Source organism: Charadrius vociferus, unplaced genomic scaffold, assembly GCF_000708025.1.
Source record: "Charadrius vociferus isolate BGI_N301 unplaced genomic scaffold, ASM70802v2 scaffold92, whole genome shotgun sequence".
NCBI lineage: Eukaryota > Metazoa > Chordata > Aves > Charadriiformes > Charadriidae > Charadrius > Charadrius vociferus.
In genome coordinates, this window is record NW_009647874.1 from 3,202,675 (window position 1) to 3,228,606 (window position 25,932).

General features: G+C 40.2%; 1 protein-coding gene across 1 annotated transcript; it reads right to left on the reverse strand.

Moving 5' to 3' along the window:
* Positions 1 to 10,231: 10,231 nt before the first annotated feature.
* LOC104284746 (interleukin-1 receptor type 1-like) lies at positions 10,232 to 19,385 on the reverse strand. Its single transcript, XM_009883114.1, has 9 exons — positions 19,165 to 19,385; positions 18,671 to 18,863; positions 17,699 to 17,861; positions 15,980 to 16,045; positions 15,297 to 15,417; positions 13,086 to 13,234; positions 12,645 to 12,788; positions 11,106 to 11,267; positions 10,232 to 10,623 (listed from the first exon to the last, which is right to left on the reverse strand). The coding sequence occupies exons 1-9, from the start codon at positions 19,383 to 19,385 to the stop codon at positions 10,232 to 10,234; spliced, it is 1,611 nt and encodes a 536-aa protein (XP_009881416.1).
* Between the last annotated feature and the right edge of the window lie 6,547 nt (positions 19,386 to 25,932).

Sequence of the window (25,932 nt, forward strand, 5' to 3'; positions counted from 1 at the left end):
GAAAAACAGCAAAGTGGCACAACTCTCCTGATACCCAGCTGCGCTGGGTGGCAGCACCAGCACGATGCCCGAAGACATTTCCCTGGTAACTTCATGTTGCACGAGGGTTTGCTAACCAAGAACCAACAAAGAATGTAGTTTTCTTCAAGATAAAAGTTGACTGGTTTAATACCTCCCAGGCTCCAAACTTGCCTTAATATGGAAGGAGAGCGCTATTGTTTTTTCTGGGGGAGGATGTGGTTAATTGTGTTATGCAATAACAACAGACCAACTTAGCATTATTATATCTGAATGGAAATAAGCTCCGCTCTGTGTGGTTTTCAGGGCTTACAGAACAGTGTTTGTGTTCTGATACTTCACCCCGGGGACTTTCTTTCCCACCAACAGCAGCAGACTTTGCAGGAAGCACAGAAAACTCTTTTTTGCTCTCAGGAGAGAAAGTCAACAGCCTGCCTGAGTCTAAATATTTGCTGAGTAAGCATGATAAAAGCATCTCACTGTAAATACACAACTTCATTTGACACCTATTGCTACAGGCAGTGGCAAAATGCCACAAAATACTGGAGCAACACCGGCCAAACAACAAACTACACAAAACCCAGCAGGTTTCACGTGGGTTTCTGTTTGTTGCTACAGAAGGGAAAAGGAAGCAAAATACTAAAGAAACTTCAGTGTTCAGACACCAGAACGTTATCCTGATCCCAGGGTTTCAGTGGAGCTCAGATTTCACATCTTGAGTGCTGGAGATGAAATCCGTGTAGTCTGAATTAGCCCCTGCAAAACGTGCACAGGTCCCTGCTGGCATTTACAGGCAAGCAGGTGGGACACCAAAGCACGCCGAGAGCTCGGAGCACCCCAAGATCTCCAGGAGCACTTATACGACAACGTCACTTCCTTTTGTTCAACCACCACTGTGTTCTGAAACTTGTGACACTAAACCACCACAGCGAGTCACAGCTATCAGCTAGCGAGGACAAAACCCCGTAGCCTGCCAGCACAAGGGGTTTCTGCAACCAGCGCTGCAGTTTGGTTAAGGCTGCATCAAGAAAGAGGAGGGGGCTTCACGTGGGAGTATCTCTGGTCTACAGGAAGGGCTTTTTTAGGGGCCTGCCTGCCATTGGCTCCATTCCTTGGTCTGGAGGGAGTGCATGAGGAAGGACTAAGGATGACAGGCCCAGAATCAGACCCGAGACACTGCATGAGCAGCCTATAGGACGGTCACAGCACAGAATTGACACAGCCACGCTAGCTTGAGCTGACAGCAGCAAGAGGTGCAGCTGGAGCTGGCACTCTTGGGAGGCTGTCCGTGCAGGTGTAGCACCAGAGCAAGGGTGGCTTCAGCTTGGACATCCACCTGAGCCCTTAGAAGCGTCACCCTTTTCCTCTGATGACAGAACATCCTGCCAGAAGCTGGAGCACACTGCAGCTGGGCAGTGAGGTGAGAAGGCAATTGGAGAGCCAGCCCAGCAGCTTGGGGCAGCTGGTGAGGTATCGGTCGGATTTTCAGCAGCTCCTTTCTCCGCTGTTGAAGACAGAACGCCTGGCTCACTCAGCTGCTGGCCTGACTCTGCAGAGCATTTCTTGTGCTCTCCTCCAACATTTGTTGTTCCTCTTCTTTCCCAGCAGCCCTCATAAGTAAACTGGGTCCTTTGGCTGTGAGACAACTCTTGGCCTGAGGAATTGGTTGGCTGGAGCTGTTGCAGACAGCACATCTCCCTCCAGCCCTTACAATCCCCTAGCCCAAGGAACATGCAGACTTGCAGCATCTGTAACCAAACTTCATCGCACGTCAAAAGCCTTGTTTTCCTCCCCGAGGCATTTAGGATCACCTGCAGGTGAGTACATCCTGCACTCCATTATGAAATACAGGTGGAGGTTTTCAGTGTAGGTCAAAAATAACTGCTTCCACAGCTCCCCTCAAAATGCTCTGTGCTCGCTGCTTGAAAATATTTTGCTGACAACAAATCAGGAGCCTTTAGGGGCAGAAAAAAAAAAAAATCTGTTCTGCATCTAAGGCAAGAGAATTTCCACAATATCAGGTCTTGTGAGAGGAACATGGTGATCCAGGAGGCGGCCTTGCTCAGGAAATCAAAAGGAGATCATCAGGTTGATTGGAGTTATCTTCAAAGAGAATAGCCAAGAGCAGTGAAATATGCCCATGGTAAGTAAACTTGTGGTTAGACAGAGGTACATACAAAGATAAAACAGCACTTTGCAGCTTCACATGTCCTACAAGCAGCTCAAAATGCTACATGTGATCTTAATCAGTAATTATGTAGGGTGCTACTGGCTTTATTCCTCCTCACCTCCTCCCTTCTTCTCCCCCAGGCCAGACCAGAGAGATTTATAATACTGCCAGGTCTAGGTCAAATTGGCTAAACACTTTTACAGCATTACAAGGATTTTTATTCCAATTAGCCTCTGAGATGGTGTTTAGCTGCCAAAGAAGTCATACAGTTATTTTTAAAATAGCATGTTTTCTTACGCAAAATATGCACTTTGATTTAACCCCCATTACTATATGGCCAAGAATTCGCATTTTATTTCCTGTGAAAGACCATCTCATACTATCCACCAGGACCCTAATCTGTAAATGGAAATAGCCGCCACCCTGTATTATTTGCATCCTTGAGAGAAACGTATGGATTCCCACCCTTCCCAAGGTCTCTAGCCCAATTCCAGCTAGGACCTGTTGTAACTCCCGAGTGCAGGCATATGAGTAAGGTTGTTGGGCTTTGTGAGAAACAGCTGTGCGCCACTGAGTGTGAGGCGAGCAAGAGGCACCCTGTTTTGGAGGGTTTCAAGGAAGAGAGAGACAGACTGAAGAAGAGAAAGAAGCGCGTGGCCTGACTCCCAGATTCCTGGAGCCCCACCAAACCCACTGAAACCCTCTCTCCTGTAACTCCCAGCCTCCCCCAGGGTACCAGTGACTGCTCATGGCCTCCCCACAGCTGGAGCAGAAAATTGCAGCTTTGGCAGCACTGTACATTTGAGGGCCACATGAAGCGCACCTGGGCCTGCTCTTGGACCCCTCTGTCATCAGATAACCTTCAAATATCCGAATACTACTATAACACTTTAAGAATTGCCATCTGAGTGCTCACTACAAAATCCAGCTACTACTGAGGGCTCCTTGAATTGGATAGCATTACGAACCACTCTGCCCCAGCCATCCTAAGCGCTAATTGCTTTAATCACTTTCTACAAAGTCTCATCTTCACCATTAGTTCTGGAACTCAGAATCATTTTGCCTGAGCCATGGTAGGATTTTTAATTCGCCTGCATTTACTATTAATATTAACATTAATAGCAATAATATTATTAATATTAACAATATTATTATTTAAGATAGGCATTAATCAAAGTACAAAATTTTGCTCCACAAAGATTCTGGCAAAGGCTTTGAAACCACCCAATCACTTCCATCTTGCAAACTCTTTTCCAATTTACAAGCCATATGGCTGTAGATTAATTAAAAAGAAAAAGAAAAGAAGAGTAAGAGAAAGAGAAAGAAAAAAAAAAAAAGGCTACCTACCAACAAGGAAAAGAGGGTTTGCAGGGTCCCTTGGGGCCTGGGCACACCATCCAAGGCAAGGACTGGGGATTGATCATTTCAGGTAGTAGGGACACTGCCTGTGAAACTGGACTCTGAAATCATTAGAGCCAGGGAGAACTAGCCAGTGCTTCCTGCTCCCAGGAATGTTGTGACATTCAGTTTCAGATGGTCTTCATGATGCTCCTCTCTGATGGCAGCCCTGAGGCAATTCTTCTCCAGGACTACTGAATCTTGCCTACTGTCCATCTGCAGACTGCAGTTTTACAAACATTTCAGCATCCCAGACTCCAAGACTTTCTCACCATGTGACCATTGGATCCATTTATTCCCAGCTCAGTGGGCTAGACAGATAGTTAAATTAGGCACAAATTCTCCATACTTCACCATGTCAAGTGAGCTGTAGGACTCTCAGTTGCCTGGGGACCACACGCTTGGTAATGGTCCTCCAGCCATCACGCACCGCTCATCTGATGGAATGCAGATCCCAGATGATGTGATCTCCATTCACAGCCTTTTTCTTGGAATAATCAATGGCAAGTGTCGCTCAACATAAAGCCGTCAGATCTAATCGACATATGCTGGAGGCTGATAAAGAAACATAGCTCTAGAGAGGACAACTCCTCCCCATTTCCCAATTAATTCTGAGGCACTGAGTTAACAGATGTACAGACGCAAAGGCCAAAAATCTCGTTTTCCACTAAATTCCCTGCTAGTTCCTATAAAGGTTGGGAAAGCACTAAAAATAATAATTACAGTATAATTCAGAACAGCAACTGTCAGAGTATCTTCTTTTTTTTGACTCCCTCTTGGTGTGGGTTTTTTTTAGTGTTGTGGTTTGGCATTATTAGCAACAGAACTTTGTTATGATCTTCCATAAACAGAGCGGCTTTTTTTTAAAAAAAAAAAAAAAAAGTGGGGGGAGAGCTTCAGCCTCAGGCGTCACTAGGTGGAGGCATCGCACAGCGCAACGCGGGTGCGGCTTCCTGCTTGGGGGTTTTGGGATCCCCACAGCTGCTCCCCATGGCAGATGTCACCCTCGCCCTGGCACCTCTGATCTTTTCCCCACCCTCAGCTGTCTGCTCTCTTGGACGTGATCCTTTCCCCAATAATAAGCCAGTTCACCTCCTAATTTAGGTATGCAACTAACTACATGGCCCAACCCGCCAAAAAAGTCAAACATGCCAAAGTTAGGGGTTTTTAAAAAATGACAGCAGAAGGTGCTGGCACATCCTTGGCTCATTTAAATACATAAGTGTACCAAGCCATTCAGATGTAGACTGAGGAGACGTATTTTTATGAAAAACTTGGCTTTTCTTGCAGAAGTCAGCATGTGGTCTATTCTCTTCAGTCCCTGAGGAGAATCAAGCCCCGTTTACTCTAAAAATACAGGAATCGGAGCCAGATATCAAGCAGAACCAGATGTCACGACCCAGAAGAGAGCGTACACAGATGGTAGGGGGACATATGGCACACAAGTTCTTTCCCACTGTGAGTGTCCCTGTCGAGACAGCTCTTTAGCTCTTTCACTATTTGTTCCTGTAGACAATATGTAGGGGAGTTAACTGCCAATTTTTTTCTGTTTTAAAGGGACAGTTGAATCTTATTTTTTGTAACTCCCAAATACCCTGCTTACTCGCCATTTCAGAAGTGGGAGAATTTATAACCTCCTTTACCTGTCTGTAACTTCTTTACTCCTACAAAGACACATTTGTGCTGCCACTTTCTCCTATGCTCCATTTGAAATTATGTGGTTGTGGCACACCTTACCCAGAAAATACAGACCTAGTTGATACAGTCTGAGTGTGCTTCCCTAGGAGTGAGAGGTAGGATAAGAGTAGATAGCTCAAATTTCTTTCCAAATCCAACTGCTTGTTCAAGTCATCCACTTCCACGGCAAAAAAAAAAAGAAATAGTTAGTTATGCATATTTGAAAAAATAGAAAACAAACAGTATGGGTATTAGAAACAATGTGCTCAAAGAGAGAAAAAATATTTTCTTAAGGACTTGAATGGGGCTCTTCCCATCTTTCAGGGAATTTGTGTATATTCGCAGTAAATAAACTGAGCAAGAAAATGCCAAAGATCAAAATCAGCATCTAAGATTGAAGGAGAGATGAGGCAGCTCTGGGGTGTGTTACCATGGACAATGCAGGAAAAGGAAACACTCCCCTGATACATATTGCTGGTGAGATAAGGGAAAAAGAAAGAGAGAACACAGATTTCAATAACTGCCAACAGAAATAAAGCCCATCAGGGAAACTGCTTAGTGTTAAAAAAAAAAAATAATCTAATGACACTGTTCAAAATTCCCTATACTACAGTCACTGCTGTGCTCAAAAAAAAAAAAAAAAAAATAGGGCAAGATCAAATGAGTGGCTGGGGGCAAAACTGAACCAGAAAAGGAATTTACACATCTATATCACCTGATCTGGAGCAGCAATTCAAAACCAACCTTTCTAGAGCAGAAAATTCACCTTAATGACTTGGTGAGCTTTCTACCTTTCTTCAGGGTGAAATAGCAACTCCTGCTAGTTCCTGTCATTGCCAAGCAGAGCTCTAACTCCAGCTGTAATGCCACAGTGACCTGGGTGCTCTCTCAGAGGAAGTCAGACATGAGCTGTACTTTTCAACTGTGCCCCTTGATGCCCAGCGGACATCAGACTCCTTTTTTTCAATTGTTTTCAACATGGGAAGCAATCTTAGAATGGGCTGAGGACACAAGTGGTTTGTACTACTTTCTAGCTCACTTTTAGTGACTAGTATTCAGTTTGTCTCAACAAACGCATCAAGTCCTGGTTAATATTATCCCATCTTAAAAGAGAACAAGCATAAACATCAAGTGGTGTACTTTGCCTTTACTCTCAGGAATAATGAGTGTAGGGATGAGAGGAGGAAAGTCTATTGCTCCTGTATTCATGCATTGTAGCATCTATGACTAAACCAGACACCTGGGAGCACTCTGGAATAAAGCCGCTAGCCACTGATTTCACTTACATATATTCTGAAGCTCTACAATGCAATACATCCCTAAGTTTGGGGGGGGGGGGGGGGGAAGTCTTTCCTTAGCCCAGATTTTTATAAACATTAACTGTGTTCTGCCTGCTTCATCTTCAAGCTAACTGCAGCTATGGAAGGAGGTACAGTACTTAAACCACTGTAGCCTCTGAACAAAAGCAGAATAGGCTTCCCCCCTCTAGCAGAAGCTCAAGGCAGCAAGGGGAAGTGTGAAATTACATTTGTGCTTTTCTACCTACAGAGGTAAACTAAAAGGAAAAAAAGAAAAAATCAGCCAGGGCTGTCCTGTCTGGGGTCATTGCATAGACTCCACGAGGTTGTAACAATCATTCTGCATTTGGGCTCAGAGCATATGATCTTCCACATCACATAAGCCTCTTGGAGCATGTCCAGAGGAGAGCCACGAGGATGATCCGAGGGCTGGAGCACTTCTCCTATGAGGAGAGGCTGAGAGAGTTGGGGCTGTTCAGCCTGGAGAAGAGAAGGCTCCAGGGAGATCTTATTGCGGCCTTCAAGTACATAAAGGGGGCCTACAGGAGAGCTGGGGAAGGACTTTTTACTAGGGCGTGTAGTGATAGGATGAGGGGGAATGGCTATAAACTGGAAGAGGGCAGGTTTAGATTAAACATTAGGAAGAAGTTTTTCACTTTGAGGGTGGTAAGGCACTGGAACAGGTTGCTCAGAGAGGTTGTTGAGGCCCCATCCCTGGAGGTGTTCAAGGCCAGGCTGGATGTGGCCTTGGGCAACCTGGTCTAGTGGGAGGTGTCCCTGCCCATGGCAGGGGGGTTGGAACTTGATGATCTTCAAGGTCCTTTCCAACCTAAAACATTCTATGATTCTATCCGTGAATTAATACAGTCATAGATGTGCACACTAAAACACGAAACAGGTTATATCTCAGCACTAGCTTACATAAAGGCAAGAAAGTGGGATATGGGAGGGAAAGGAGGAAAGTCTCTCAGAAAAAGATGCAGTGGAATTAGAGAATCTGAGACAAGTTAATCACAATGCAAGAAAGGGAAGGGGCAATCCAGAGTGCCAAAAAAATTGACAGGAACAAGCCAACAGAAGTAGTATCCCATAGTTACGGTTGAAAAGTGAAAAATGGTGCAGAGAACGCTTCCAATGTATCTTACACCACATAACATTTGAACTGTTTTCTCTGTCAGCACAGATAAACAACAAACTGAAATATATCTACCACATTGTGGTGAACAAATACTTTTTCACGGATTACATTGCATTTGGCTTTTCCTTCTGAAGCTACCAAGTTTCCAGAAGCAGGCCTCTGGCCAACTAATCATTGTTTTGTTTTGTGTTTGGTTTTTGTTTTTTTTTAGTAAAGAGCTATCAGCACATCTGTCTCTATGGGAATTATTTTATTGTATCATAAAAAAATAGTGTTTTCCTTGCAAAAAAAAGTTTCCAAAGGGAGAAAACAGAGACAAACTTCAATTTCAAAATAAAGTCCCATGACAAAAGCATAAGCCACTTCGTGTCATGCTACATTCAAGTAGTTAGCTAACAATTAACCACGATAACTGAAACTTTTCTCCCACACTCATTTTCACACAAGAAAACTAAAATGCCTAAATAATACTAAATATGATTGTTTAAAAGAAAGTATCAAGTAGATAAATGCTGACTCACTATCATCTGTCTTCACTTAAGTCTTTAGGAGTCTCATTTAGTGGGAAAATGCTTGTCTTGAATATTGTACCAAACCTCTGAAAAGAACTATGAAAAAAGTGGTAAGGAGAAATAAGAGCACATTCACAGAAGAAACAAAAAATACTAGCATAACTCCATGCAAATCAATGTACGTATCTGTAGTACTGCAAATCCTAGAGTTATTGCTACTTTCTTATTTCACAGTATATGAAATTAGAACATTGAAAAAAAAATATACCACAATTCCGTTATTATTTCTCTCATTCTACATGGAAATATGAGGGTTCTGTTTTTAAACACACGTGAAAAAAAATCTTTGAAGGAAAGTGTAGTTCTCAACACTTTTCTGAGCAAGTCTAAGTCTAAACACAATGTAAAAAATTGACAATAATGATTACCGAAACTGTCTAGGTTCCTACATTTATTTTTTAAAGCTTTCAGCTTAAATGTTATGCATTTCTAAAGAAGACTGTTTCAACATCTACTAGAACAATAGCCCCTCATCTGATGGACCTATTCTGTTCTCAGTTTTCATGGCGACATCTCCGAAGAAGTCTCCAGTCAATGGAAGCTGTGGAAAATTACACATCTGTGAACACCACAGCCAGAATAACGAAACACTGCTCATAAGGAGCATTGCTAAACCTTCGGAAGGAAAAGGTAGCATGAAATGCTAATGCAAATTTTTCACTTTAAACATACGTTCCACTCCTGGATCTTGCTTTCTCTTCCATCAATGCAGCCCAGCAAAGAGTATATTGTACAGCATACACACTTCTGAGAACTAGCTGAAAGGAATTCAGTGACAGATGCTATCCTAGCAATAAAGATAATGTAAGAACCTACTTAACTTCAGAAAAGAACAAAAAAAGCAAGCAGAATTCACATTTGCATTCAGATGATGCTCTTCCAGGCTGGAGAGTGAAAAGTCTTACCACTTCAGACCACCTTGAAAAGGAAGCAGCGTATCGTTTTCTCATGGTGATGCACACAGAACAATGGACTCAGGTCCAGAAATACCAAGATACTCCCGAGCAGGTTGATATAGCCACATGCCTCTAATTTTTTCTTTCACAAGTAGACATGATGTTATTTCTTGCCATTAGCACCTGGTCATGTTTCAGAACTGGCCATTTTCCACTCTCTCCGAGATACTCAGCTCAAGCACAGTCCTTTGATAGACTCTCAGTGAATTTCTGTGCTTGTAGTTAGCACAACTGAGACACGGAATGAGAACATCTGGTTTCCAGAGTAGCAGCACAGTCTAGCAAGCTTCCAGTTTGCAAGAAATCTATTTTCAGTTTCCTGACCATTTCAAGACACTAACTTTAGAAACACCACATAGACCAGATATCACAGAATTATTCAATAATTGTCTTAAAAGCCACAGATTCCATTCCATTTGCTGAACACATTTGGTAGCAACTGTTCAGATGAAACACATTTAGTGTTGAGAGGAGTTGTAAATATACTTGCTATGTCATGTATTTTCCCAACCCCTTCAAGAAGCAAGGATAAGGCCTATTGCTCAGGAGGGGACCCCAAAGCTTGCACAGTGCAGATTCTTGCAGTAATGAGGAAGTCAGACTATCACAGAGAGGGAACAAGAAGAGGAACAGAATGACTAGGAAAGTGCTGACAACAGAAACAGATTTATAATTTATCAACTGTAATTTCAATGTAAAAAAATTTACTTCACAGCTGTTTCTTCAGTGGACATTACATTTATGTGGACCACGACTATTTAATAGTCTGCCATCATCAGCAATGTTTACTTCTCCTATCTGTGTGAGGCTAACACAACAAATTGTGTCCAAAACCCAGAACAGAAATAAAGTTGCACAGAGCTTTTCTTTGAGGGTGTAATTTGGGGAATAGATGAGTAGCTTTTACTCCCTGAAGAAAACATTTACTTTGTAATATAAAGAATTTGTGTAAAAAAGACCACATTTCAGAATTACCTTCTCAGTACTATTTTAATAAGTGCATCCTAACTTTCCCTTGCTGCAGAACTGTTCAAAGTTAGGGGCAATAAGTACACTCCAGAATAAGATACTTTCTTCCTGGATGGCATTTGATAGTGCACATTTTTCCAGAACCTTGTATTTGCTGAACAAGATTTCTCTGAGAAGTCCCCTTTCCATCGGATAGCTCCATGTTTTTGCTTAACGTATCTGATTGATTCCGGCATGCTTGTGTAGTCCTGTATTTCATCCATTTCTATAAGAATCACTTGAATCCCATCACGGATGAGAGCATTATACAGAGCTAGCTGTTGTTCAGAGGTGTCTTCTAACAGGCAGCAACTAGACGTTTCTGATCCCAAAATAATCATTAGTCTTCTGCTTTGCTTAAGGGCTTCATCAGCAACACTGACCGCAGCTGTAAGTAATGAAGGAAAAATCAAAGTTTGCATTGAAACTTTACAACTGATGTGAAATATTTCTTAATTTGAGAATTGCATATATACAGAGCAGTGGCTAGCTCAGAGGGCTGGTAGTTTTAAGATCTCCCCACTGTCATTCATGATTCATGATCCATTGCATGAAATTTCTTTCTTTAGTCCCCAGGAGCAGGTATCATTCAAAGAACTTCAACAATATTATTAGTGCTGCTGAATCCTCATTTTTTCATCACTAAAAAGAAAGTGCAGACCCTCATAACACCAGAACAGATTTTTTTGTAAGAAACAAAAAAAATTTAAAATAAAAAAGTCCATTATACAATTGGACAAATTATGCACTAAAAATGAACAAATATAACTTTGTTTTCCAACAATGTGGTTTTTAATTATATGTATAATCTTCTAACCTGAGAACAATGTGTCAAAGGACAACCTATTAACTCTACTAACTAAAGCATACCTTCTCCTGGTAAATCATCCCTTCCTAATATAAAGAGATTATATCCACATTGCTGTTCTAAAACATCAGGGAGTATTCTACAAACAAAGTTTTCCAGACGATTGCAGCTTCTGCCTCCACTGCTTTTTGTGTACAGGACATACGCATCATAGATTTTCCCATCTGAAACAAATACAAATGTTTATATTAAAAAACTAAAAACCAGGAATATGCCTTTATTGCAAGGTTTCATTCTGGACTGTTTAGAAATAGTAACGGGGAGCTGATTCACCTATCTAACAAAATAACATCAAAGCACAAAATGCTCTACAAATCAAAAGAAAGATGATCAGCCACAGAAGCTGACCTTTTTTTCCATCATGGGGATGGATGTGCCAGCAAGTGAGCTGGATGCAGGACCTGCGACCTGCAGGAAGGAACCCCCAGCCCCAGAGGTGTCAGGACATTAAGAAAGCATCCTCTTGCAGGACTTTCATCACTGCCTCTCCTGAAACAAACTCAACAGCAGTTATCTCCACTTCTGACTAACCACGAGAGAGGGTGGAAATGGCAACTCTTTCTTGTAATAATTCTGTGAGGGAAAGGCAGGCAGAAGGCCAGAAGGCAGCTGAGGTTTTCAGATTTAAAATTCCATTATAAACAGGAATGAAGAAAAGAAACCGAAGTCAGATTTAAGTCAACAAGTTAAGTTTAGCTCAACAAGCTACAAAATGTAGTTTCTTTGGTACTATTTTTTTTCATTAGAACTCTATTAAAGTGTTCTGGGAAAACTGAACTTTTAACCATAAGTTAAAATTACTTTTCTATGAAAACATTTAGAACAGCCATGAGTAAGTGTTAACTATCTCAATGCACGTAAATCCATTTACTTTGAAGCTATGGGGAACTTCAGGCAGTCTAATTCTTCGACTTTTATCACACCTGTCCAATATATTTGTCTTTACCACAGCAATAACAACAGGTAAGAAGAATCACAGAATAGAGAACTAGTAGTATTTTCTCTTTGGCATGTAACCATCATGACTGACAGAATTTAGAAGGAAAGTGTTGGGTAAAAGAGAGAAGTTGCAAAAAAAACCCAAATCCCAACAAAACTAATCTCTGAGAAAATGAGAATCTGATTTTCAGTATAAATATTTAATGCAGGTCTTTAAACTGTTAGTTTACAGGATGTAGCTCTGCTGACACCTATTGATCATCATAAGAGTGACCAAAAATTTACATGTAAAGAAACTACTTTAAAGAAATGAAAAAAGCAACATGCTAATTTGGGGAAAACCTGGAGTTCTTTTTGACCTATGTCACCATGACTGCCTTCAATATTATGCAGTGTTTATTGCCTCAGCTATGATTATAGATTTTACCCATATGACTGAAAAAAAAAACCCGAAATTAAAAATGTCTTTATGCACATCTGAAAATTCCTCAAGGAAATTCCACATACATTCTACTAAATAATGACATTATTGCTTAGAAGTCACGGCCAGTGAAAAAATCAATACGCTAGTTACACTAACATACCCGGTCACACTCACATACCTTCCTTACTTGCAGAGGCACAGACAGAATTACGGTACCAAAGCACCAAGTCAATCTTAAAAATCTTGTAGATTATTAAAGAAATAAATGTTAAAATTAACAAAGAGATAATCCCTCCAGTCAGCCATCTTCGTATATCAGGAACTGCATAAAAATATAGGAAGATTTTGTTTTAAATGCTGAATTTGTCCAAATCTGATCTTTAACACAAATGTAATACAAATTCAAGTATCGTATTTTTCACTTCCGTCTACCTATTATTTTAATGATGATAATTACAGCGCTACAGTGACTCCTCCCCTATGCACAGGTACATTCATACATACAGAAAACTGTAATCCACCTGTCTTCTAGCAAAATGACAGATGAGCATTAGGTATCAAAACCCCTTCTGGGGAAGTCAAGACAAACACAAGCCTCAAAAATAGCAACATTTCTTACCTCTGTGTTTTAATATAATATAGGATGCAACCTGTCCAAAGGCATTTGAAGCTTGACAGACAAACGGTTGTTCATAGTCTTCACTATTCACTTCCGAAATTATTAGCTTCACAGAATGCACAGGGCGTCCATCGTAAGAAGTTTTGTCCCTATCCAAAAGGTGACAAATAGGGCTATAAAACCACAGCCCTTTCTGGAATGGTTTCATCACTACCAGCTGCAGCATGACAATGGTTGCTTCCATCTGCAAATCTCAACCACACTTCAGAATAGATGAGCAATTACATTATATGAAGGAAACCCAAACAACAGTCAGGCCTTTTACTGACATTTAACATAGATGTTGGAAAACATCAAGACGTTATCTTATCCACAGCTGTGTTTCCCCAAAGGAATATACAGTTTCTATAGGCTGAAGTACAAAAATACACCTTACAAATCTAAGCAAACCCTTGTTACGGGCTTCTCAGCCCCTGTAAGAGTAGGTGGAGAGAGAGAAATTCCACATTGTTATAAGACACAGAAAGAGGCCGTTGTACAAGGGCGTCATCTTGTGGTGAGCAGCTCTGGGATAGGGAGGAAGGACCTGTAGCAGGTGGTGACCTGCAGCAGACACCAACTCACAGTGATCCCTGCTGCAGGGAGTGAAGTCTAAACGACTGCTTCATCCCATGGATCAGAACAGAATAGTAACAGCTAAAATGTCAGGCTGCACCATTAAGAGACACAGATTATCCTCCATACATTGTACAAGGGCACAAAAATGGTCATTAGCTGCACATTCAGTTAGTCATGTGTGCCGTGTTGTGTGACTGATGTATGAACTAAACAACCTTTTAACCACCAGCAAAATGAGTGATACCACTACCTTGTTAACAGTACGTCCTAAATGCAAAATTAACTAACTAGTCTACTTAGCCAAACACTATTCTTTCCTTAAAACATATTCTAGTTACCATTTAAAATGCAAAATAAAAGCTTGAAATATATCATAAAGGGCATATGTAGGACCACGCAAATTACTTTCTAAGCAAAAAGATACAGTAATTGGAACACTGTAACAAGGAATGAATGAATCAACATCACTAATGCAGTGGCTAATGGTTGCAAAGACAAACTATTAAGTGCTACGAAGTACAAAAAATAAGTGACAATGTGCCTCTGCATTTCAGCCCAATTGTTTATGGCAATACAATTCTTTATAACTCTACAACATATTACTTTTGTACAGAGTTCTCTCTTGGAGAGCGCTCAAAGAATTAAGCATTTTATTTCCCCCTTTTTTTATGGTAAGGAATTATTTCTCACAACTATATTCTTACTTTGACGATATCATTCTCATTTCTTCATCAGTTTCTCACTTATAGATAGTGCTTGAGAATTTACAAAAATGATCACATTTTTTCTTCACAGCATCACCATGAGACCAGGGCTGACAAAAAACCTGCAATTTTTAGTTCCCAACCTGTCGTATCTAAGAATCTTTCAGATTGCCTTCTGCTCTGATTTTAGATGACTTTTCAAGTCAGGTCTGATTTCTTCTCTCCTAACTCCATTTAACCTGCTTTTCACCCTCACCTTATCTCCCAGTTGCCCAAGTCTGTTTTCCTCCCAAACCCCAACTCATCACTGGACATCTCTCTTCCTTTTCTCCTCTCACCCCACTAAGCTTCAGTACAAATGTCCTCAACAAAGTCTTCTATTAGCTCTTTGGCTGATCTCAGTTATATTTCTCTAACTCAAGGCTCTGAAATCCAGAAGTCTCAATTTCTCCTGTAAAGCACAGGTTTGACCTCTTGCAACCTTTCAGAGAGGCAGATATGAAGGGAAAGGAGAACACAGAGGAAAGAGACAATCTGAAGATCATGTGCTTCGACATGCTTGATCCAACTCAAAGAGGTCTCTGCCAGGTCACAGCCTGCTCAACAGAAACTGTATTACAATTATGAGACTGTAAGTCTACAAAACACCTTTTCCCAAGGTTGGAAATTAAGACAGATCTTTACAGTGACCAAAAAGTGAAGCCCATGTGCCTACTATGCTTCAAATTCCTACTTCAAAGTAGAGGAATTGGAGGAAGCAAGCATCAGAATTTTTTAAAAGAAAGCTATTTAAACAAGTAAAAAATGCTGCTAAATATTTTAATGTCAAAGGGAAAAAACTTCACTTTGGTTGCTAACACGGTATTTTCTAATCTGAAAATATACTTACTCATAAGGACTTGCAAAAATTCTGCTCATATAAAATACATCAATATACACACCGTTGCCTGTCCAAAACACCTCATACCCATCAGCACCTGTTGTATTGCAATCCACTGTAACCTGTGAGCCTATAAAATTGTGTTACAAAGTGAAAAGTTAATTCCCATACTTTAATTAAAGACTATACAATTCTGTTCGCAGATTCCCACACAGACCAGCTAAGGATGGTCCCACACCCTTACATAAAAGTTACTCTTAACAAAGGGTCTCTATACTCAGTAATCTGCAGGTTCAGAAAGAGACTGGTAGGGTGGAAGAAGCTAAATCCAGGAAGATGCCTCTCTCTGGGCATCACTTTCCCTGCAGATTCAAAGATGGATCTGTTCTTAGAATCTCTTCCAGAGTGATGGGAAGCAACAGATGTGGCAGAGAATCACTTGGGCTCCCTACAATTTCCTTCACATCTGAGAAATTTCCCTAGGGCTTGGTAAGCAACGTGCCTTATCTCCTTCCCTCTCACCCCCAAACACTCTTCCTTCAGGAGATCAACATAGAGAAACTGAGCTGGTCACTGAACTAGTTTTTGTCAAAAAAACCCCAAAACCAAGAAAACGTAGAATATGGCACTCCTCGCGTATAAATTGTCAATAGGATACAAAATCATATTTCCTTATAGAGAAAACTACTTACCGAGTTCCACTTCAATGGAGTTATTTCTTGGATAAGATATTTCTGGGGGCTTTTTCGGTGGGCTCACTAAACGAAAGAAAGAAAGCGCTTTTCAGAAAACCTGGGACAGTTGCAGTCTGTTCTATGTGCTGTAATCCAAGTGCAACCTAAACCCCCCTTTCCTATACACAGGGTTGTCAGCAATTTTGTAACAGCCATCATTCAATACTGAAAATATCATATCTTGTGTAGTCGTTACTTCTCACCTGAAGCTAAACTATTCTTCACCCCACTTCCTCCAAAATGTAGTGCCACAAATCTCCACACACTCATGGTGGACTGGCTGCTCCATGACATAAAACTCCTGTAATACTGTGTGCACAGGTGCTGAGGGTATGGGTAAATATCTACAGTATTACCCCTCTACAATCCGGACAGCCCGTCACCCAGCACCCCACAGATACAAACTGGAGCCAAATAGTTTTCGAGTGTAATTAATCTATTTCAGACTTTTACTGTTAGGAAGGAGAAATTCAATTTCTGTACTCTAGTTAAAGGCTTTACAATTCTTCCCACAGCACTATCTGGAAGGAAGTACACCACCAGTGGCCCCTTTTAGAGGTTTACATTAGGACTAGGCATATGACACAATGGAAAGCTTATTTCTCTCTGCAGGCTACAAAGGGAGAGTAATCAACAGGTGGGGATCTAGACATCTACGTTAAAAATGTCGCAGTATGGCTAAATGAATCCCAAATTGGAGGGGATGTACTTAGACGAACTGAACACAGATACCATTTCCAGCTGTCTCAGGCAGCTGTAGAACATTTTAGAACATTTCTGATCTGATACTCAAAGTTCAAGAAAGTTTCTCCATAAGCACAAATTAACAAAAAGAAACCATAAAGCATATATATACATACACACATATACACATACCTATGTATGCATATATATATACACACAGACAAAACAGGCAAGCACAAAAAGAGACCATTAAATAGTGACGCAATCTATTAGTAAACCTGCAAATGTCTTTCATCAGCTGGATTGTAAAAACAGTATTGGGACTTCATACCTTGATACAGCACAGCCTTTTCAGTGATCCAATATCAATCTCATAACTCTGTGCTAGCAAGGGAGTTCACGTTTTACAGCTAGGCCTTCTTTTATATTGTGTTGTTGTGCTGGTGGTCCCCTGATATAAATCGGGGTCCACTGAGCTAGACTCATGATATCAGAGATCAGCAGTTCTTGTGCTGAGGAGCTTAAAACCAAAAACAGAAGAAACAAAGGTGTGAAGGAAACAGACAGGACACACAGAGTCAAGATACCGCTACAATTTGGGCTGCTTTAGTTCGTTGTTCTTGCGCCAAGAGGATAATGTAAAGCAGAGAGAAGTAAGATGGGCAGGATAGAGGGTGCACCTACAGCAGAAAAGTACTGCACCTACCAAGCATTACAGGGCACCTATTTAGGGACCTTGGCAGCTGGTCTGGGTAGCAAAGCTTTGACATACTGCAACTTTGAACTTGGGAACCAATCTTCAACACAGTGGCAAGAACAGACAAAAATACTTAAGCCCTCAGTCAGAATTTCTTTCCCTCATATTTAGGTGAAAACTAGTAGCTCTAAGCATGCCTATCCACAAATTGGGTCTTTTAGCTTTAGTCTTTAGAAATTGGACAAAAATCTGGAGTCTTTGTTATGAACACAAACACAGTGAAATTATCTACTTACCTTCTACAGTCAGACTGACGTCTCGTGAAATGTTATATTGTTTGCCATTGTAGGTATATGTTGTTTCGCATGTATAATTTCCTTGATCATGTACATTCACATTAGAAATTATAAGATCACTGTCTGAGAAGGCAAACCTTTCCCCTTCCAGCAGCTGGCAGTCCTAAACGTGTGCAGAGAACTCTGTTAATTCATAACACTATCACTTTGCAGGCTTTTTCTCTCTTTAATGCAATCTGAACTTTCAGTGGATCACAGCATAAGGATGAATGCCTTGCAGAGGCTGAGGAAGAGTGAGGGGGGAGGAACAAAAAGCAAAACATACTTCATTTTGGCTGTGAGTTTTTAATCCAAAGACACTCCAGTTCACTTCTTACAGAAAACAACTTTCAGTTTTAGAGAAATAAGGACGTGAAATGCAAGTGTCATGATTTGCAAAAGTATTCATTAATGAAGAATTGCTTAATAATTAGACTTAATTTTTTCCAGTATTTAAATACTCTTGGTACCATATGGACTGAATGGGCATAAAGGAGGAATGCTGCAGAAGGCACTACATTCCAGTAACAGAAAGAGCCTTTAAATAAGCGTGAACAATAAGAAATGGCATTTATTTAATGTAACAATATTGAGCACATAATGGATATGCCATCTCTCACAAATTACATACTAAACCTATTTCTGCTCAAAAGACATTCACGACTGTGTTTTGCTAGCAGGAAGACAGATGCCACCTGGTGGATACGTGGGTCAATGTCTCCTACATCTAAGCTGAATTTCTACCCCATTAATCAAAACACCTGTATACACCTTTAAAAGATAAAAAGTCTTGATGCTCTACCCATTTGTTTAAAAAGCATTTTTCTCCCATTTACAATAAATCTTTAGTTTTTCTCTTAAAATTCAGAAATATCAGTGAGTTATATTTTAAACAATTGACAGTTATAAGAGTACAAAACACAGCATTCTCACCTTATACCAACGAACAGGCTGAATATTCTTCTCATTCCTGAAATAATCCAAGTGTGGACACACGACCTTTGCAGATGATAATGTGAATATCACCTCCTCTACAGCAAATTTTTCATTTAAGCATAAACCATCAATCCTCTCAAAAACTGTTACTTTTGTACACATTTTCCTGCAGTTTGTCAAATTCCTGCAATTAATATAACACAATTAAATTAACCTGTTTGGCATATTTTCCAACTCAAAGACAGATAGTATTCTTTTTAGAGAAGAAAGAGAGGATGAAAAGTTTACAGTTTCTCTAATAGGTTTACTTTTGCCTACTAAGAGAAAACACCAAAACTAGACTTACTTGCCCTCACGTAAAGTTAGTTTTTGTGAACACACTCTCCCTTCTTCATCAGTATTTCTCTTATCCTCAAAATTCTATTTGATTTCTAAAAGTTATTCCCTTTGCAAGTCATTTCTGTAACAATGTAATTTTTTTTAACTTTCACCTTATGACACATTCATAATCTCCAGAATCTTCTAACATTGCAGGGAGAAACCAAATTAAGTTCTTCTGCTGATGAATTCTAGAAAGTTTGTCTCTAGGCACAGCTGTCTGGTTACCAACTTTATACCATGTTAAGTTGTAGTCTCCACTTTCCAAGCTCTTTTCCAGTGAACATTTAATAGCAAGAGGCTGCCCATCAGGCACAAGACTTTGCCTCAACATCACATCATAGGCTTCACATTTCTCTAAAGGAAAGAGATAGACATTAAAGAAAACCTCAAACACTGTGAAAGGATATACTGAACAGATTTCTTGATTACATTTACAAAGTTCATTGGAGTTTTCACCTCCATTCTCAAATCATCTACTAAAAATACAATTATAATCCCTAATCTTTACAGTTGAGAGTATTACTCAGTGATATACAGATATAGTTATGCCACTGAAATGAAATGCTGGTTTTTGAATGCATATTTTGTGCTCAGTAGAATCTCTTCATTTGCAGCAGACTGTCATTTGTATGTTTTAGTTCAGATGCAAATTACTAAAGTACTTGTATTTCTTGAATGTGTTTCGTGCACATGCACACAAACACACACATGCACACAAATTTCACATTTAATGGTTTTATTTCTTAACTTTGCTTAACTGTAGTCAAAGTAAGTCTTCAAGACAGACTATGGTCTCAGTAGCCAAATGTCCTAAGAGGACACCAAAATCAAAGTTGATGTTGCACAAATATTAAATTTGCTATGGAAATTTCAACCTAGCCTTCATTTTATGAGCATTTAAAGGGGAATGATTATAAGCACTTAGCAATGAGCTCATTTTCTTTCCCCCTGACCCAAGGGGATTCACACAGGAAAAAGGCAACACCATGAGACATGGAGCTTTTTTGTCAGTACAACAAAAAAAAAGGCTCCAACTCTGGATACCATGGTCATTCCTGAGGCAGTATTATATTTATCTAAAATCCCTTGTTTTGTTAGAATATAAGAACAGCCACACAGAGTCATGTTAAGTGTCTGTCTAGCCCCAAACCCTGTCTCTGATAACAATCAGTGGCAAATGTGTAAGAAAAGAGAGTAAGATACAAGTAGAGTAATACTTTGCTTTCGTCCCTTTTCTTTCTTCTTATGTTCTGCATGAAAAACCATTCACTGGCTTTTATCATTTCTCTGGGTATCATGTATTTGCTTGTTATGAGAAATGACAAAGTAAACTTTCCCTCCTCTGCCTAGTCTTCAGTATTTACAGTTTTAAAGACCTCCATCACATCTTGCCTCAGTCATCTCTTTACCTCTAAGTACTCATTCATTTAATGACTTCTCATATTGAAGTGATCCCATATCAGACAACACTGTCACTCATCTCTCTGCCTTTTCCGATATAGTCTTTCTGAGATGGAATGACCAGAACTGCAGGGGTCAATTGGTTCACATTTACCATGATGTTATAGAGTAGTATAATGAAGCTTTCTGTTTTCTGCTCTACTCCCTTCCCAAAAATTCTGCTTTTCTGACCACCACTGATGACAGAGCCATATACTTCCACAGAGCATTGAGAGATGTCAAAGTAGCAATTTTCCCAAGTGGTTATTAACTAACTTAATGTTCACACCACATACATACAGTATGCTTGTTACTGCTATATGTATATGACCCTTCCATGCCCCTACACATCCATTTGATTTTACTTATTGACATTTTAGCAGTAAACCATGCAATATCCAGATATACTCTGCACAGTCAGCATTAGTTTTAACCACCAGGGATAATTTCATATTATCCACAGTTCTCACTGCTTTGCTATAAATCTTTTCCAAATTACTTATCAAAGCACTGAATTGCTCAGATATCTGTATTGAGTGCCCCATAAAAACTGTGATGGTTACGAAATGCTGCGGCCACAGGAACTGATAACCCTTTTCTGCCACTAAATGCTAATACTCTGAAATGGTGTAATTTTTTTTTTTTTTTTTTACACACTTCTCGCCTCAGGTTCTCTGAAATCCCCCTCCTTCAATGCCCTCCATTATTTCCACGGAGAAGAAAAGAATTATAAGGTACACACATAACTAAACAGACAATAGAACTCTCTGCTATTGGGTGAAGGGCAGCCAAATAATTACCTTTCCGTATAATTACTTAGTTAGCCAAACCCCAGACCATTCAAATAGACTGGTGAACCTTGAAGCATGTCTGTCTATGGGAAAAAAAAAACCCAAACCAAGCCAAAACCAAACCATTTCCAACTAAATGGCTTGCTAGAAACTCAAGGAATGGAAATTCATTAAGTTTTTCTTTTAACAGTCTGGCACAGCTGCAAGATTCCAGGTGGAATGATAAGATTATGACAGGAACTCATTTGAACTATCTGAAATATTTTAAACACAAAATGGATTGTTGGTTAACAGCTGAAGAGCAGAAACAAGCAGTTGCAACTGAGTAGCCTAGCAATTTTATAAAAATCTAGATGTTACGTTATTGCCAAATGGCTATATTTTCCAATATGAAAAAAATCCGCGTGACATATTCTGTAAAGTTAAAACTACGATTCATTTCATCAGTTTATACACCAGAGGGTCATGCTGCCATCCAGACGGACCTCGACAGGCTGAAGAAGTGCGCTGACAGGAATCTCATGAAGTTCAACAAAGGGAAATGCGAAGTCCTACATCTGGTGAGGAACGACCCCAGGCACCAGCGCATGCTGGAAACCATTCAGCTGGAAAGCAGCTCTGCAGAGAAGAGCACTGGGGTCCTGGTGGACAACAAACTGACCATGAGCCACCAATGCTTGCTTCCTCATGGCAAAGGTGGCTAATGGTGTCCTGGGCTGCATTAGGACCTGGAAGCAGGTGGAGGAAGGTGATCCTTCCCCTCTACTCAGCACTGGTGAGGCCACATCTAGAGTCCTGCAGCCAGTTCTGGGCTCCTCAGTACAGGAGAGACATGGATTTACTGAAGAAAGCCCAGCACAGAGCCACAAAGATTATTAAGTGAGCAGAGCATCTCTGACATGAGGAGAGGCTGAAAGAGCAGGGACTGTTTAGCCTGGAAAAGAGAAGGCTTGGGGAGCGTGTGGGTAGATCTTATCAACGTGTGTAAATATCTGATGGCAGGGAATAAAGAACAGGGGGCCAAACTTCTGCCAGTATTGCCCACCGACAGGACAAGAGACAACAAGCACACACTGAAACACATAACATTCCACCCAAACACAGGAAAACACTTTTTTTTTTTTACTGTGAGGGTGATCAAATACTGGAAGAGGTTGCCCAGAGAGGTTGAGGAGTCTCCATACGTGGACATATTCAAAATCCAACTGGACATGGTCCTGGGCAACCTGCTCTAGCTGACACATATGCATTTTATGGGTTCCCGCTTTTAGGACTGTTTAGAAAAAACTCACTGGCATGCACATAAATTTGACTATTACAGCCATTTTAACAGAAAATCAGTATTGTGTGAAAAAATAAGTTTCAGAACAAGACCTTTCATAGCCACCAATAAACTTACCTACAATAATTAAATACAGAAATGCTGTTGTGATATTACACGAAAACAATGTTTTTGCTGTCATGTCTCCCTGAAGAAAAGGAAAGAAAACCATCAATTAGCAGTTTCCAATATAAACTTCCACAACTTAAAGTCAACATCTGCACTACACAGTTAAGACAGGAATTACACAGTTAATACAGGACACAGGAAATATCAGAATCATCTTTGACTTGTTTTGAGCCTGTTACCTGCTTTACCTGTTTTACCTATCAGCTGCTAATGGGTATACAGGAAGAAAAAAAAAAAGTTAACATCTCCTCTTCAGCTTGTCAAGCACTCAAGGTGTTTTTTTACATCTCTAGCACACTTCTCACCAGTTCTTGCTTTCCCAAGCTATAGCCTGAGTCTCTCTAACTGTCCCTTAGACAGAATCTGATTTCATACTTCTGTCTTTCCCACCCTCTTCTGTACCTCCTCCAGTTACGCTACAGCCTGTCTGAGCTGGAGAGGGGAGAACAGAACTCGCATACAGTCCTTAAAACATATGTGCACAACGGACTAAACTAAACAATTATTTTTTCTGATTTTTTTCCTAACAATTTCATAATAATTTCTAACAATCTATTTGTTCTTCATGTACTACTGTGTATCAACCTGGTATTTCCATGGACCTATGTAGTAAAATATGAAGATCTCATCACTAAGTGTTAAAAATCAGGTAAACCCAGTCAGCTGCTGATCATGTGATGTTAGGATTATGCCCATATGTTTTGATTTAAAATTTCCTTTACATTTATCTACAACAAATTTCTTCTGCTATTATTACCCAGTCATTCACTATCATGACATCCTTCAGCCACCCTTTGCAATTAATACCTGTGTTCTAGCCTGAATAGCTTTGGATTGTTGGAAAATTCTGCCAGTACAACATTTTCCCTCTGTTCAGGCCATTAAAAATATATGCTGAGCAGAAGAGAGTTGTTTGGGAGGCCACTAGTGATCTTCCTCCACTTGAAAAACTGAGCATTTCTCTTTTACCTACTTTCTTATACATGTAAGAATAAATATATTATGGCAGTCTGGAGTCATGGACAGACTCTGCTGAAATGTCTTTTGGAAATTAAGACAGATTTTATCAACCATGTCTCCTGTATCCAATGTGTTCACATACACATGCACAATTCTAACACGCTACTCTTTGTGAGCCATGACTTCCCTTTACAAAAGTCACTGTTGAGACCTTCCCTGCATAATTTATCTTCATTTCCACTGATTCCATTCTTTAAAGCAGTTTCTACCCAGCTGTCTGCTACACATAGCAGATTCACTGGTCTCTACTTTCCTGGCTCTCTTTTGATCACTTGGGGAGGATAAAAAAAAACATTTACCATTTTCCAATCTTTTGGTCTGAAAGCTGCTTTAAATGAGATATTTACAACATGAGAACACAAGAGTGAGTATCAGCCAGTCATGGTGCTTTGTAACAGACAATTTTGTTCTATAACTGCCTTTTACTGACTTTTCAGTTTGAAACAGATCCTTCCATGGAAGGTTAGCCATAAGAAAAGGTACTGGCCCTGAAATCCATGCTCTTCCAAGATGAACACAAATGCAAATAATTTTTTCTTTTCCTGCTATGTTCGCATCTTCCCATAGCCCATCCCATAGGGTTTTTTTAATACCTGAATGATCTATGGCCTCTCAGGACTCCTTGGTAGGCTTCTTATCCCAAATGTGCTTGGACAAGGATCTATTAGTTGCATGCCTCTGACAAGTTGTTCCTTAACTTGGCCTGCTTTGCTGCTTTTTTTCTATTCAGCCTACCACAGTTTGTACAGCACTGTGAAAGGCCAAATACAATTATTCAAACTGAAGGATAAGAAGGCGAACCTCAGCCTTTTGTGAAGAATCTTTAGCTGACCACCAATTTCTCTAACAGTCAAAGATGACACTTCCGGCTGCTGTGTTTTTCTTCATCAAACTGACTCAGAAGTGTGCCACCTATTGAGTCATCCACACTGCTTCTTGCAGTGCCTGCTTTCTTCCTTCTTCCCCTTCTCTTCCCTCCTCCCTCATTGCAAATTTCCGCTCAAAATTACCAGACAGGTCTTCTCTTGCCTAGCTGTAAGAAGGAACGAGTCCCCACAAGCAGGCAAAGCATAAAAAGAAATACACAAAATTTTAAAATCATTGGAAGGGGTTTATGTGCGTTTGTACAAAAGCTCCAACCTTCTTCACTAATTGTGACGGACAATAACTCTTAAAATCTCTAGTTTTCAATTTTACAAATATGAAATATTATAATGGACATATTTTAAAGAGAAACTGGGACTAAATAGACTCCACTTATGGCCAGGTGTTTTCTTTATGACTTCTCTGAATCGCTGTTTTTTCATAAGCTCTGTTTCATTACAGTGTTACCTTACTCCAGTGTTCTGTTTCACACACGCTTTCAAGCAGTTTTTGCCCCAGCAGTAGATTCAGTAGATGCAGCAGTAGCATTTTGCCATTTTCTGAAGGAAAGTCTTCCAGAATCCTGCTTCTCTATAAATTCAATGTTCTTTCTATCTATTCAAATTTATAACTTCCTCTTTTGCCAACAGGGAAGACCTACAAATATATATAGCCCTGTGTAAAACCATACACATGAACTGCTCTGAGTCTGCTCTGAACTGCTCAGACACTCCTTGTCTCTGACTTTCACAATGAGAAAACTTCTGTTTCTGTGGAAGGTATATCTAACAGAAAAATCAGGCTCTGCTCTGTTCATGCACTGACATAATTCATGATGAAAACAACGAATGTATGACTGCAGATTCAAGTGCAAATGTTTTTCCTACCACATTCCGCCATGATAAACAGTTAAATTTCTCCCTTTTCCCAGGCATTTTGGCCACATCTTGAGGCTGCAATTGACTTGTGGAGCTTTAACACTCAGAACAGAATTCAGCTGGAGTTATCTTTGCCTGAATTTTCCAGAGAGGAAAAAATTCCGTGTATCTGAGGCCACATCCATGAAGTTTCACCCTGAAAGGAAATATTTGCATCAAATTAAAATAAAAGAAAAAAAAGACGACAAGTGTCTGAAAGAGGTCTTCGCTGATTATACACACCTGAATTACAGAATCACAGAATGGTCAGGGTTGGAAGGGACCTCTGGAGATCATCTAGTCCAACCCCCCTGCCAGAGCAGGGTCACCTACAACAGGTTGCACAGGACAGGCGGGTTTTGAATGTCTACAGAGTGGAAGACTCCACAACCTCTC

What these genes read in the sequence shown, in the direction of transcription:
- LOC104284746 (XM_009883114.1), bottom strand. Translation starts at nt 19,385, where the DNA reads ATGTTGAGGCAAAGTCTTGTGCCTGATGGGCAGCCTCTTGCTATTAAA. An exon ending in CGTCAGTCTGACTGTAGAAG is followed by an intron (nt 16,046 to 17,698) that starts GTAAGTAGATAA and finishes TCTTTCGTTTAG; the next exon opens with TGAGCCCACCGAAAAAGCCC. An exon ending in ATTTTTGCAAGTCCTTATGA is followed by an intron (nt 13,235 to 15,296) that starts GTAAGTATATTT and finishes CCTTTTGGATAG; the next exon opens with GGACAAAACTTCTTACGATG.